This window comes from Stegodyphus dumicola, chromosome 12, assembly GCF_044657685.1.
Source record: "Stegodyphus dumicola isolate Sdum_Otavi_A_Nest chromosome 12, ASM4465768v1".
Lineage (NCBI taxonomy): Eukaryota > Metazoa > Arthropoda > Arachnida > Araneae > Eresidae > Stegodyphus > Stegodyphus dumicola.
In genome coordinates this window covers 89,774,720-89,790,971 of record NC_140779.1, presented here as the reverse complement: position 1 = coordinate 89,790,971, position 16,252 = coordinate 89,774,720, and the positions used below count along the sequence as shown (strand labels likewise).

The 16,252-nt window shown below is 32.8% G+C and overlaps 1 protein-coding gene across 1 annotated transcript; it reads left to right on the top strand.

Moving 5' to 3' along the window:
* Positions 1–1,288: 1,288 nt before the first annotated feature.
* LOC118184125 (cystatin-1-like) lies at positions 1,289–15,805 on the top strand. Its single transcript, XM_035353775.2, has 3 exons — positions 1,289–1,574; positions 5,539–5,646; positions 15,287–15,805. Exons 1-3 carry the CDS (start codon positions 1,374–1,376, stop codon positions 15,386–15,388), a joined length of 411 nt encoding a protein of 136 aa, XP_035209666.1. The 5' UTR covers positions 1,289–1,373; the 3' UTR covers positions 15,389–15,805.
* Positions 15,806–16,252: the final 447 nt, after the last annotated feature.

The window sequence follows — 16,252 nt, the reverse complement described above, 5'->3', positions numbered from 1 at the left end:
TGGCTTATGGCTTTGTTTTCTTTTCTTATCCCCATTTCTGAGAAAAATATGTGAACGGTGGGACTGCGAAATGTAAAACCAATGCAGTAAAGTAACAAAAATCGACATATAATCGAAATTATGCGACATATGAAAAGAATATTTTACTATTAAAGTACATAGGATTGAATCATGATCAAGATGAAACGACGTATAATTGTAAAAGACATATAAACGGGAAACTTGTAAACGGTGCTCCTCTATATTACTATATCTATGATGTAAAATGAATTGATTTGTTTTGTTACACTTACTGCTCATTTTTGCACAAAGTCTGAGTTATATTTTAATTGACTCGCTTTCGTTTAATCTTTGTTTAATATTATTTATTTATTATTTTATTTCGTTTAATGTTTGTTTACTCGTATTTGGAAGTCTCAAAAATGTATATACAACTTGTTGTTGGATTTATTCTCTACTTTCAAGAGTTTATTTGTTTTGTTAACTTTACTGCTGATTGCTGCACAAAGTTTGAGTTATATTTTAATTATTCCACCCTTTGTTTAATCGTTATTGAATATTATTTATTTATTAAGTAATTTAGTTTAATGTCTGCTTAATCTTATAGCCAATTCTCAAAATGTATATACAACTTAAAAGTTGGATTTATTCTCTACATTTTAATTCTCCCATTCTCATTTTCATGCATTTCATACTGTAGCCAGTTACAGTATGAAATGTTAACTTATTCGATTCCTCAGAGAATCGTGGATTTAATTAATCATACATGTTTTTCGTTATACCAGAAACTCTTCTGTTACACAGTTATTGTTACTGTTTGTATTTAAATAACATTATTTATTGTTTTATTAGTAAGAATTTATATAAATGGGATTCCTATATAAGGGTTTGTTCCTTTCAGCTAAATTCGCGTTTGTGAATAAATATAATAAATGTTAAAAATTCTTTAAGGAAGTTTCCATATTATGGTAGTGGGATTTCCAAATAATGCTTAACTTTACTGTTTGATACGAAGATACCAAAAATAATAATAATAATAATAATAATAATAATAATAATAATAAAAAGGAAAAGAAAAAGAAAAATAAATTTATCCAAACGCTCTTCAGACACTAGGCAGTTAAGTTTTATAGTTTTCATCATTTCCACATACGGCAGGCAGTTTCTTTTTTGCTAATAAAACCTGTTGGCAAGAGAGATAATCTTAACCGCAGCTGCGCAATTCGTTCGTTCTTTCGTCAGTTGTTGACAAACTGGGAAGGACTATTTAAACACCTATCGTGTCATGAGTCAGTGATTTCATTTCACGGTGAAATGGTGTGAATTTAATAAAATCTTGCAGAGGACCAAGTATTTGCGCTTTCTTTCACAAAATGAAGTCGATTGTAATAATTTTTGTAGCTGGTCTCTCTGTTGGATTAGCTGCTGTGATGACTGGTGGTTGGAGCAGAGCAGATACCGCAAATTCTGCTAGCACTCAGAAATACGCTGAGTTTGCTGTTGCAAAAATTTCGGAAAAATTAGATTCTTTATTTCATATGAAATTAATGGAAGTTCTTTCCTCTCAGAAACAGGTAAAATTTTAACTGTTTTATACATCTGTTATTAAGTGTTGTATATATATAATTTTAGGAGTAATCGTACTGAAATAGATGCTTTTTTCAATTTTCGCTTATTTCAAATTAAATTTGGAATAACATGAATGCATATTAATAATTTTTTTTAATAAAGTAAACATTTGCAAATTGTATCCGCGATATTATGGCATCTAAGATTTAGGCAATTAATTACGATGTGATACATAAATAAAGTTTTTAAAGTACCTTGCCTTAAAGTACGTGGTAGACTTTTAAAGTAACTGAGAACGTTGTTATACAAAATATGAATGTGAAGAAATCTCTGGAATCATTCCAGCTCCTGTAATAATGAATCTTCATACAAAAATTACTATTTGTTGTTTTTCCCATTTTAAACATTGTGATGTAGAGTATTGTATATTTTATGAAACAATCATTGTTTCTTGCAATAAATAAAGTATTCTTCGGATATTCAATGAATTCAATCAAAACTTGGGATGATGTTCAACGAAATGTATATTCAATGCAAATATCAGTTTTCAAGAAATAGGAAAACGATGCCTTACTTAGAACGCTTTACGAAGTTTGTTATTATAGTAAAGCCTTCACTGGATATGTATTTTATCAGAAGGATATGTTCGCGGAGGGTTTTCAAAGGAAACTGATGCTTATTAACATTTCGCATAGCGAGAAAGACTAAATTCTCATGCAACCAATCCGATTATCACCAGAATCGGAGTCTGACTCAAATTGCCTTTTTTTTCTGATTGGCCAAACTGGGACACCTGCCGAACATGTAAATTCAAATATTTACAACTTTTAAACTTTTCGCTAGTGAGCTGAAATATTCCGGAAATATCCCCAGGAAGTATTTATTTACGATTTTCAAAGAGTCGTAGAATGTTCCAAGCATAATCTATCTTGAAATATTCTTGTAACCTACTGGGTGAATATATCTGAAATATTCTTGGCATTTTTATGGTAATATTCTTCTGTATTATTATTTGAAAAAAAAACTTTCATATATTCTTAGAAAACCATACTAAGACTAGAAAAAGAGTGGATTGTGATTAGTTTTCTTATACTAGTCTAAAGAAAATCTTAAGATGCTGAAAATGTAAGAGATTTGATTTCTGTTTATAGCTTAAATTCCTAGAACATTCTTAGTATATGTAAAAGCTATTCTTTATATATCATTGGGAATATTCTTGATATAATAAATTCGGCTGACTATGGGATATTCCATGTATTCTAAAGTGCGATTAGAAGACATGGAAGTTTCCTGCAATATTTCCATAAATCCTCTGGAATATATCAAGCATAATCTTGTGTTACGCAGAATTTTATTAAATATAAAGTTTGAAAGGCCTGCTTTCAATTAATGTACATAATAAGCAACGATTGCCACTAACAAATATAAACGCGTTACACTCCCGTCTACTACGTTATTTGGCTCACATTTCATGATAACGAGGGAATTCTTCCAAGTTTTCTGTCCGAGTGAAACGATGGACAAAATGGATAAACGGTCGACAAAAGTGACGTAAACATTTCACGAGACGAATGTTTTAAAGTATTAAATCAAGTCAGACGGCTAATCGTGAACAAGGAACTCAACATTGTCACAGAAGAGGGGCCGTCAGACCCATAAAGAAAATAATTTCCAGCAAGGTTAAAATTTGGGAAGACTAAACATTTTTCCAACTAAATATGCGGAACGGAAGGTCTAGCTCGTTTTCTATTCCATCTCGCAAATTTTCTTCAGAGAAAGGAAGATAGGGATAAACTGATGTCCCGAAAGTATTATTTCGGGGCAGAGAATGTGCTACTCAAAAACCGAATTGTCTCGAAAAACTGTAACATCTGGAAACCCTACGTAAAACGAATTATTCTTGTTCAGATGTAGCATCTAATCAAACATCTGTTGGTCATCATTAAACAGGGAATTGAATATTCGTTTCCAAAATTGGGTTTTTAAAGAAGTAAAATATGGATATTTACGGAACTAACATTGAAAGTGTTAATTTTTAGATAGATTAAATCTAAATGTTTATCTGATTAATTTTGAGCAGATGTGATATTTTATCTGATTAATTTTGAGCAGATGTGATATTTTATCTGATTAATTTTAAGCAGATGTGCGGTTTTGTTTGATTAATTTTAAGCAGATGTGCGGTTTTATTTGATTAATTTTAAGCAGATGTGAGGTTTTATTTGATTAATTTTAAGCAGATGTGGGGTTTTATTTGATTAATTTTAAGCAGATGTGAGGTTTTATTTAAATAATTTTAAGCAGATGTGAGGTTTTATTTGATTAATTTTAAGCAGATATGAGTTTTTTTTTAAATAGTAACAAATAATAAACTATCCCATAATGTACTGAAACTTTGACGTAGAAAACATTTTTGACGTAAAACTAAATTTTTTATGCAGAATAATGTGCAGATTTTAAAAAGGAATTTTTTGTATTTTTTGATGCAGTACAGAATTGCGCAATTACTTTTTAAAAAATCCGGAAAAAGGTTACAGTGCTTAAGTAGTAAGTTTTATTTTATGGCTAGGTTTATCAAGTCTATATTTCAGCAGTTTTGGGAAAACGTTTCATAGGAAGTAAGATAGGTGTTTTTTCAATTGTCTTTAATTTGACAGCTTTTCTTGAACGTGCCATCATACTAAAATTTGCGGAAACATTTTTCACTCTTCAAAATCCTTTGGTATTTTAAATTTATAATTATGAAAGATTTTTCTCTTTGTGTGTATCATATAACACAGAGACTGTTAGCACCACACAGCGCAGATCTTTGAACACTTTTTGGCTGGACAGTGAAGGTGTGAACCTCGAAGCAAACTTTTCCCTCGAGTCTAAGGGAACAGATATCTCCGAGAAAAACCATTTTTAAAGGAAACTGGATGATATTCACATTTAAGTATGAAGAAAACCCGAATTCTTTCATGCAACCAATTCGTTCACAGGGATTTGAACCTAGTTCGAAGTACTAGTATTCAGCGAATTTACAACTCTGCTGTCGTTGGCTTACAGCCTTGAGAAATGCGCACTGAAGATTGGTCTCTATTCTTGTAAGAAATTGATATACTATCAGGTTTATATAAAAGCGTCGAATTGAGATAACAGACGATTTTTATTTTTTGACAGGATTGCAAATATTAAACGAAAAGGCGGGAAAACTGCAAAAACGTACTTAATTTATACCAGCTGAGAACTGAAACACCTCAGTTGAGACACTTTTAAAAAGGAGTTTAAGCTTGTAATAATATTATTACGTCGAAAGAAATCATAAAATCATTACATATAGCTTTTCAACCTGGCATATCAAAACATGATAAAACACGAAATAAACCAAGTAGCAGATTATGTAAAAAACTTTTATATTCAAATGCGTAATCTTTCTAAATCATCAGTAAAAGTTGCTTTCTGTCGCATTTGCGAACAAAATAAATGCTTCTGAATTAAATTAAGAAAGAAATATAAGAAGAAACTTGTTATTTTGATAATGTAATAGTATTAAAAAAGTTTTACGGATGAAAAATATTTTCTAATTAGCTTTATAAATGTAAAAGTTGTTAAAGTGTTGTGAAATTTGACAAATCTTAGGACTTCCAAATTAAAGTTTGAAATATAGCACACATGTAAACAATAAAAAGAAACTTAGTTTCTATTTTTTTATTTTGTAAAAAATAATATATTTTATAATAACTGATCAAGTTATATAATTAAGAAATTCTATGTGAAAATTTTATTTTGAGTAACTTTTCAGATGGAAAAAATTTGAGAATTTCAAGAGAAGTTTTGTGAAATGTAGTTAGTTGCAGTAGTTGAATAGATTACAAATTAATTATTTTTCTAATTTCCATGCACTTTTGAAAATATGAAATATTTATGCTTCTGCAAAACGCCTTTAATTCATTACGCTATTTTCCAGCTCATAATTCTGTGTTTCAGGTTGTATCTGGAATGAAATACATGTTTAAAATGAGAATAGGTGCTACGGAATGTGAAAAGGGTAATAATGACGTAGATTTGAGTAACTGCGAGTTTAAAAATTGTGAAGTGAGTATGAAGTCATTATTCTTACTGTTATTTATTTATTTGTGATTTTCTTGAAACTTGATTTCCTTAATACATGATTTTATTTAATTTGGTGCCCCTACTTTTTACCGGAAGGGGTTCAAATTTTATAATTAACTAGCGGACAAGCCCGCCAGGTGAATGAGCTGCAGCCAAAGCAAAATTTATAAGTTCTGAGTACCCCTGAAAAGCAAATGTATAAAAATATTTCAATATGATTGAAATCAGTTCATTCTTTCCAAATAATAATAATAATTTTTTTTATTGCCAAACCAGGAAAACAAAAAATTTTGATATTTCAGGTGTGACGTCATGATTTAAATTTAATCGAATAAAACATATTTTCCTTAATATTAATCAAAGAGTTAATGTGGCAGTAACATATCATGTCAATTATACTAACCTGAAACAAAAACAAAAAAAAAAAAAAATTGTCAGCAGCAACTATTTAGTTAAAATGCTGATAACGAAAAATTGTTGACATACAATGACGTCAAATGCAATCACCTACTTTCTTCGACGTCAGAATATGACTTTTTGTAATAATAATATGTTTAACATTTGTCAATGCTATTTTTACTTCCTATTTTGCAAAACTTACAAATTTCTGCTGAACAAACTTCACTATTTGAAAGCGAACCGTGGCAACAGCTTTTGAAATAAAGCATTTTTATATCCAGTGCGCCAGTCACTGTTGTCACTCAAAAACGAGTGCAAAAGTTAGCGTTTTTGAGAGTTTTCAATTAATATCTCGATTGGTTAAGTCGTACCAAGATAACCTTCTCACGAATTTTTGGAATGAGAGGACATGAGAAGACTTTCGGCTCGTCACGTATTTAGAGTGCCCTCATTCCGCACGGTCACTATGCATTTACAAACATCCATGTCTTATCTGGGATTCGAACCCGGGCCCTTCGGTGCCACTTCGCTCCCCTAACCCCTATACCGTCTAGGCGACAACTCCAGGAGATGATACCACAAACAAACAGAGCTTCAGATTTTAATAGTATAGAATTTTGATACTTCTATTGAGCCGCTTTTCTTCAGATTTCTCAGACATGCGTATTTGCGATGACAGAATAATATTCTTTTTCGAAGTTGCGTCATTTTATTCAAATGCAGTAATGTTTAACTATCACAATATTCTTAGTCATATATATTTAAAAATAATGTCATGGGGCACACATACAAGAATTGTATTGCAGCATGAATTAAAGGTTAAGCAACAACAGAAGTAATAACGCAGAAATCACATGTATGGAGAAAAATATAACTATTTAGTATCATCATCGCACAGAAGATACTAACTAAACTAAATTTATTTTTATGCATAAAAGAGATTTAAATAACGTTGTTTCATCGCCATCATCTCCTTATTCATCATGTCGACTGTCCAGCTCAGTGATGGCGAAACTTTTGAGTTCGGCGTGTCAAAATTCGAAAAAAAAAAACCCTAACTGAACTCTGGAGTAGTGTCACATGTTCACACACTCGCAACATTTTGCTGTGTCATACATTCATAGTATTTTGATATTTTCAGCCCTAACTAAGAAAAGTTACATTTCTGATTTTTTTAATTTTTATTTTTAAATATTTACTTTTACTTCTTTGTACGAAGTAAAGGAAATATTGTAATCGCGAAAAATTTAGGGTATCACATTTCAACGAAAACATCCCCCTTTATTGTGTTTTTAAACTGTTTTAGGCTTTTCTGTATTTTACAAATTTTAATGAAATTGAATGAATGAGGAATATATCTCTAATGAAATTCAAGGAAATTGAATGAATGAGGAATATATCTCTAATGAAATTCAAGGAAATTGAATGAATGAGGAATATATCTATAATAATAAAAGCAAGTGTAATGTGTCTGTCTGTCTGTCTGTCTGACCGAGCTCTCCAGCCAAATCTATCGCACGCAGGGACCTGGAATTTTTTATACGGAAGCACAAAGGGGCTGGCCACCAGACCTCGAAGCTCGATTTTCGATTTTTGAATTAGAAAAATTTTAAAAAAATTATTTATAATTAATTAATCACGGTTTTTTTGACTCACTGATATTATTATTTGTTTTCAAATAACGTTCGATTGTAACAATTGATTTCTTTATTCTAGCGTTAGTTTGCTGTTTTGACGATACATTAAATCGATGAATTACAATTCATTTCTTTTTTGTAGCTTGTGGGGGGGGGAAGAGAGAGAGACAGTCTACATGTCCTACACTACTATTCCTGCGCTATTCACTTATCTGCATTTTCTAAATGCACGGGCAACGCCGGGCGGGTACACCTAGTCTCTAATGAAATTCAAGGAAATAAGCTTTAATCAAGTGCAGCAAAAAATGCGCATAATTTAATAGGCCGTTCGTGGAAATCATATGGTGTCCGGTGTCCGCCGATAACATCGCGGAAGAAAACGTCGCGGAGAAAACAACGCAAGGCGAAAACGTCGTGCTACAAAACATCATGGGAGAAAACATCGCAGTTCTTAAACATCGTGGTACAAAACACCGTGGTCGAAAATAGAGCGGTTCAAAACTTCGCAGTTTAAAAACATCGTCATCGAAAATATCGTGGTAAAAAATAAGGTATCTACAAATCATCGCATGACGATAACATCGCAGACATGCTTTTTTCAGGTTTTAATAATTGTAAATGGATCCCATAAGGATTTTTGAGCGCAAGATGAAAAGAAGAATAATTTTTACTTTCACATTTTTTTATTGACTAATAAATTTTTGCTGAAAAAGTAAGAAGGAAACTTAAGCATAGAAAATTAAATGCAACTTATATAGATTATACTTTTCATGAAAAATTACCAGTAAAAACTTTATAAAAATGATTTATTAATGGCCTTTGTTAGTTAACTATGTCGGTTTAAAATTCTATTGAGTGCTATAAGTTGCATTAATTTTCTATGCTTAAGTTTCCTTCTTATTTTCTCAGCAAAAATTTATTAGCTAATAAAAAATATGAAAGTAAAAATTATCCTTCTTTCCATCTTGCGCTCACAAATTATTATGAGAATATCCATTTACAGTTATTAAAGCCTAAAAAAGCATGTCTGCGATGTTATCGTCATGCCATGATTTGCAGATACTTTATTTTTTACCACGTTATTTTCGACAACGATGTTTTTAAACTGCGAAGTTTTGAACCGCTTTATTTTCGACGACAATGTTTTGTACCACGATGTTTTAGGAATGCGATGTTTTCTCCCACGATGTTTTGTAGCACGACGTTTTCGCCTAGCGTTGTTTTCTTCGCGACGTTTTCGTCCGCGATGTTTTCGGCTGTAACCGATGATCTGGTCCGTGCACTTAAAATTTCTTGTTCGTAGTGCAACGATTTCGTTTCTGATTTAGAAGTTTCGATCTTAAGGTGACAAACACATGTGTCCAGATGCTATCTTGAAAATCTGCGAGTTGTATCTCTAAATCGTCAGTCTGCATCCATTGGAAATCCTTTAATTATAAAGCACTTGTAAACTACTCATCCGGATATTTAATCATTTTAATGGCCTTTCGAAATATTTTTCTACTTGAGAAAAATACTTATTAGTTTCTACTATCTCGCTTAAAAGTTTTTATTTAAAAAAAAAAAAGAAAAAAAAAAAATTGACGTATCCAAACATAACGTCAATACCTTTGCCAAAACTTTGCAGTTTTCAGTTTAATTCATTTATTCTAGCAATAGAGATATCTTTAAACGGTATTCCTTCCTTTCATCTTTACTGTTTTCATTAGTTTACAATGATTAGTTTCAAAATGTGCCTTTACATTCCACACTATTGTTTCATTACACGGTATGCATAATGATGAATTGTTTCTGTGAAGAATCCCGTACATTTCGGTTCAGATATCTTGAAATGGTCGGCTACTGCTACTTCCACTTTCAACATATTATCTTGCTTTTTTGTTTTTTGAATTCTTGACCATAGGAATTCAAAAGTAAATAAATAAATATAAATCATGGAGGTTAAGTTATACTGTTGCAAAAATATTACACAACATTTTTAGTCTTTTAACGTTTGGATTCTCACTGAAATTACTTAAGAAGTGAAAACAAAATCTGCGAAAGCAGTTTAGAACTACAGAAAAAAAAAAAAAAAAAAAAAAAAGCTAACTAGTTTTTATCAGTTTAATTCGCCTTTTTATTTCGGAATTTATGAGGGTTTTTTTTTAAACGTTCCTGAGGAACTAAATATCTAGACATTGAAACGATCTATAAAAAATTATTCTTAACCTTTTTCACCTAAGTCGATATTTTCGAAGATAAAATAAAAAATGTTTCAAAGTTAAAGGGAAAATAAGTAGAAAGGAATTTTTTTAAGATACTCGTCGTTGTATACATCAGAACAAGTAGTTTTTGATCTAATAATTTTTGAGCCAACAGACGACTGATGGGAATGCGAAAACTTGTTTTCGTAATATAGGAATTTTGAAACGTAAAGAACTGCAAAAATACCACAAGGGGATTTTTTTTCACGACTACAATAATCTTTCTGACGCGAAGAAGTAAAAGCACATACTCGGAAAAATACACAAAAATGTAAGGTTAATGGGTTTCTCACCTAGTAATTTTATGCAGTGTTGAAGACTGACTGCTGGTATAAGTGAAGAGGAATTAAGTTAGGTAACAAGTCGAAGGAATCTGATGTAATCAACTATCCCAGACGCAGAATATCTCATGGAGCACTGTATGACATTCTCTCGCAGCCCAACCGAGATAGTGGTTAGCGACGCTGACTGCTGTACCAAAGGACCCGTGTTTGAATCCCTTAGAAGGCATGGGTGTTTGTAAATGTGTAGTGTCTGTGCGGTATAGGAGCACTTTGAATACCCGTTTTCCCCGGTGTGCGCTCCTTCAAAACTGGGAACTGAACTGGCCAAGTCATAATGCCACCTGTATGATGCTTAAGGCTCCTGCAAAGAACAGACGCAGTCTTGCCTCTTTGCCACAATGAATTTCATGGACTTGCTCTGATCTCACAGGAGAGGCCTGATGACACAGGAGGGTCTATTCAGAGGCCTGATCTGATGCAACTAATCGATATCGGAACTGGGATAAGCGACAACAATAGCAACAATACCGTTGTCTGTCACTCTTAACGAACATGGCGATCGAAAGCATTCTTCTACCATGATCGTACAAGCCCAGAACATATTAACAATGACGAGGCCGTTGGCAAGAGACAAATATTTTTGTATTTTGCAATTTTGTTTTCAAGTCGACTATTCATTTTTGGTGCGCGTCATGCAAAATGAGTTCGCGTGTCACTTATGGCGTGCATGTTATAAGTTCGTCATTACTGATCTAGCTGGCCCAACAAGCAGTCAAAGTTACAGCTACAATTACATTATTCAATAACAGTTATATGGCCATTCTTACATATGTTGAAAAGCATATATAATAATGATTAGCTTCAGTTAATATAATTCCTGTCTGACGGTTTGCATTTAAATATCCGTTATTAAAAGTAGTCACATTTAGCAAAAAATAAAATAATTTTTTTCATCTTTTCAGTGCGTTTAAATAAATCCTTAAATTAAAAAATTAATGTATACATTTTTCAATTCTCCTCAGCGTTTTTATATGCAAGAGTGAAATGTTTCTTTTGCAAGTAAAACTACTTTTCTAATCAAAAACATACACTGACTACCAATAAGTATTTGAACACCTATGCAAATGACGATATCTGCGGTCCCAAGGTACGCCACGGACTCCGCCGGTATATATCGTGTAGGAAACAGCATCGGCTTTAGTCGCATGCAAGATGCCTCGCAGTTCGAAGCTCTCTGATTTCGAGAAAGGTATAATTATCGGGTATCACAAATGTGGCCGATCCTTAAGAGACATATCTAGCGATCTGAAGTACCCAAAATCGATAGTGGCCTATGTGATTAAGAAGTGGAAGGTGAACGGTGATTGTCGGAATGTGCCCCGAGTCGGCAGACCAACGAAACTGGGAGATAGAGACCGACGAGTGCTGTCCAGAGAAATTTGGAAGAACCGCACCCAACCGATGGCCCTCATCCGCGAGGAGTTTAACAGACATCCGGGAGTATTGTTTCAATGAATGCCATCCATAAGGAAGCACATCTCCTTGGTTTTCATGGTCGTGCTGCTGCCCATAAGCCTTTGATCACAAAGTCCAACCACGCTGCTCGGTTAATGGGGTGCAAAGCACATCGAAATGGGAGCGTAAATCAGTGGAAACGGGTTCTTTGGAGTGACGAATCAAGTTTCACCCTTTACCGTTCGGATGGCAGGGTCTGGGTCTGGCGTCTACCTGGAGAACCGTCTCCTGCCAGAATTCATTGTGCCAACAGTGAAGTTCGGCGGAGGTGGAATTATGGTCTGGGGGTGTTTCTCCTGGTATGGGCTGGGACCCTTGGTCCCCATTCATGGTAAGCTCAACTCCGATACCTACTGCACTATTTTGGATGACAATGTGCTTCCTACGTTGTGGCAGTTTTACGGGTTGGACCCCTGTTACTTTCAGGACGACAATGCCAATAGTCATGTTTCGACGTTAACCAAGGCTTGGTTTGGTGCCAATGGAGTTCACTAATGGACTCGCCTGCCCAGAGTCCAGACCTGAACCCTATCGAGAACCTCTGGGACGAGTTGCATCGCCGAATTCAGGGGTGCACTACCCGTGCTAAATCGGTGAAGGAACTTCTATGTCTTCTCCAAGCCGAGTGGAAGAAAATACCACTAGCTGTCATACAAAGACTTGTGGAAAGTATGCCCTGGAGGATCCACGCTGTAATTACCTCTCGTGGAGGCTCTACCAACTATTGATTTTGAATAAAGTTAGTTTTTTTTCTATCACAGGTGTCCAAATACTTATTGGTAGTCAGTGTAGTTATAACTAAATCAAAACTTTCAGATTATGTTGATTTAAAGTAGAAAAAAGATCAGATTGTTGTTACATGTCATGAAACGTTTGAAAAATATGATTCTTGAATCTGCATAACACCCACTCCGCTAAGATAATTCTAGTAAATTTCTTTCTAGAACAGAAATTTTGTCTTTATTTTTGCAGTTATCCAAATTTCACATATCAGTGTAATTTCAAATAGTTGGTTTTTATAAGGCTAAGAAAAATAAAGGTTTATTTTTAAAATTTATTCACGCGTTTTAAAATTATTTTAATGTATATTATATATTGCGTAGAGTGTGTGGAAAAATTTAGAAGTATACTATCTCGATAGTATATGACAGTATGATTCGAAGACAGTCCAGATCTTGTGCCTTGAATGAAGCAAAGAGGTAGATTGAAGCCGGTGTGGACAGCAATATCATATAAACATTTAGCAACACTGATTATGCTGAACAGTCCTTTATCACTGCCAGAGACTGCTAATGTATTCTGGAGAATAAAGTCCAACCCATTTTTCATAAGTGTAACCGAAGACAGTGCCATGTATGAAGATGATAATGTGCCACCTAGCCGGGTTAGTGACTAGCGATGCCTGCCATGCCGAAGGGCCCGTGTTCGAATCTCGGAGAAGGCATGGATGTTTCTAAATGTACACTGTTTCTGTGGCATATGGGAACTCTAAATATGCGGCGAGCTGAAAGTCCTCTCGAGAGGTTTGTAATAGGGAAAGAGGGTGGGAGACTCATGGACCCGAAATGCTGTTTACCAAATTTGGGGGCGGAACTGAGCAGTCATACTGTCGCCTGTATGATGCTCAAGGCTCATGCCACGACAAGCGCAATCCTGCTCTCCTTGCTCCGATATATTTCGTGGTTTTCTTCTGATATTACTGTCAGAGATAAGTCACTTGTCTGAAAACAACAAACACAAAGGTGATAGTATACGAGTTTCACATCTCAAAACTGATGGCAGTGTTTTGAAGAGCATCAAATTCAACTTAAATTCATATCTTTCATGTCCTGCACAGTTTTCTGGTTTTAAAACCACTGGAGTTATTTGGGTATACTAGAACACAGTGCTGTAAAATATTTCCTCTTCCACTTTCACGAATGAAATAAATAATGCTTTGATAATAATATGTTGCTGTTTTATAATAAAATGAATAATCATTTATAACTATTTACATAATTAAATTTTAATAAATCAGTTTGTTTTTTCCAACAAATAGTTCTGCAGTGTTGGACTCAGAAAGCTGAGCTTATTCCCATGCTAATAAAATAGTACGCGCCAGGTGTACATGTTTGAATTTCATTATCAAAACTTTAAACATTTTTTGAAACATTGTTTGAGCGTACTAAAAATCGATTAAACTGTCCTTTATATACTTTTAGGACATGAGTGGGAAAAATCTTGTAATAATTAAATCATTAATTAAAAAAATAATATACGACTCTATTAGATTTATTAGTGTAAATGTAAGTACTACGCGATCTTATAATATATATTTTCTGTGTTTATGATACATTAATATACAAAAATAATAATGTAAGACTTCAGTGCTGATGCAGTTGTGTGTAACAAGTTAAAAAATGAAAGGAAATGTATTAATAAGATATTTCGCCTTAGTAATTCAACTAAGTAAAATAAGATGGAAAAAAAAATATTTCCCAATTAGTTTTTTAAAAAGATGTTTATTGTAATTCGATATAACTAGATATACTAATGTAAATACATTGTTTGTATGAAGTACAATGTAAAATGAAAGTTTGTACGCATATTCGAAGTAATTATGTTATATTAATCTGCCATAATCCAACTTTTGTTAATAGGTCAATCTCTTTGTAATAATTGTATACTGTGTCTTTGTAATTGTATATTCAATACGTAAATCTAGTATTGATGTAAAATTACTATGTAAATGTCTTGGTAGGCTAGCATCCGATGCGGGCCAACTAAAAGCCCAGCGGGGTACAGTAGTGCGGCGGGGCAACACCTGTAAAAGTCACTGACGAAGTTCTGGTGCTCCGTCCACTTTTCCCTGTCCCTGTCCTTTATATACTTCAGTTTCTTCAACGTTTAGAGTTTAAAAGTAATTCTTAAAGCACAATACTGAAAATTTTCATATCTTGAAAACATCTATCCTTTCAGATGTTGGTATTTGTACAGGTATTTTTATTTACATACCTAATGATATTTACTAAGTTTTGCTTCTAATAATTAGTTTATAATGCATTTTATTGATAATCTCAAATTATATGTAACAAATAAGGCTATTGTAACTGTGTTTTAAGTGGTTTAAAAAGTTTTTTTTGATTTCTTTTCAATTTATTGATAAAGACATTGCTTTAAACATTAAAATGTAAGTTATTAGATATATTTTACCATGTACTTTATAAGCAATCAACATTGCATGCACGTATGATATTACATATATTTATGAATAGGAAATAAGTCTCATCTTAGTGCTATGAAATGAAAAGTAAAAGCACAAAATTTTAGGAATGAAATGAAAATGCTAAATAAGTTCTGCGAAATTCTCTATATTGAAGAGAGTAAATTCTGCCTATTTGCTGATCGAATTTTATTTAGCTTTTGTTTAATTTAATTGTCGTTGAATTTTACTTATTACTAAAGTTTGCTTCTATTATTGTACGGAATTAAATACCTTTTATAAAATTACTTCTGTGTTGCAGAGTTTTATTTATTTAGTAATAAGCATTATTTTATCCTTCAGGCTCCAATGATTTGTAAAGCAACTGTATGGGATCAACCTTGGAAGGAAGATGGCACCAGGCTCTTAAACTATTCGTGTGAATCAGATGAAAGTCCATGTTAATCGAATACGCTTGCTTTTTACTCTTTCTTTAAATTAATTTCGTAGTGTTTATTTGAACTTATAATGTAGTATTCTTTAATTTTATATGAACGTTTTAAATTGCTTTTTAAAAATTGGGTGTTTTCCTTGAAGATGGGAAAAGTAATCTTCATACTCAAAAAATGTCAATATTTTCTTACTAAAGCTGAGAATTATTGCTAGCAGTTTAATAATTTACAAATATGATTACGTACTGAGTTATTTATCTCAATCTCTTGTATAACGTTGTTTAGGTTTTAGTATCGAGTTTTCTTGTAAAATACGTGAGTTTCTAACTCATTTATATTGTGGAGTCGTATTAAACTTTTTATCCGAAATTAGTATGTTTTGTGTATTAAATAATTATTATAAGTATAAAATAAAATAATATGCAATTGATTTGCTTTTCGTTTCTTGGTTCTTAACTATTTAGTTTATGTAATGCTCAATGAGTTGAATTCTTCTTAAGCAGTGCTACGGATTTTTAGAAAATAAAATACTGAGTTGAGAGAAATTCAGTTACCTGACTCTTAGTGAATATTGTTAGAGATAAATTTGGATCGGATTATTTATGTGTGGTTAAATTTGGATCGGATTATTTATGTGGTAAAATATACTAGGCCTTCCTGCCAAGGAAATGGAACGCTTTTCTGTATAATGTCCTAAGATAAATTCGTCCATATTTACGTTACACATCGGGAAAATTATAAGAAAATGGGATCAGCTGGTTCCATCATCTTTAGTGTAGACCTTTCCCCCCGGTTGCTTATGAGCTTGTAAATTTGAATGTTGGATTTAAAATGCATTTGTTCCCCTCCTTTATTACTGAGCCCTAATAAATGTTTA

What these genes read in the sequence shown, in the direction of transcription:
- LOC118184125 (XM_035353775.2), top strand. Translation starts at nt 1,374, where the DNA reads ATGAAGTCGATTGTAATAATTTTTGTAGCTGGTCTCTCTGTTGGATTA. An exon ending in TTCTTTCCTCTCAGAAACAG is followed by an intron (nt 1,575 to 5,538) that starts GTAAAATTTTAA and finishes TCTGTGTTTCAG; the next exon opens with GTTGTATCTGGAATGAAATA. An exon ending in GCGAGTTTAAAAATTGTGAA is followed by an intron (nt 5,647 to 15,286) that starts GTGAGTATGAAG and finishes TTTATCCTTCAG; the next exon opens with GCTCCAATGATTTGTAAAGC.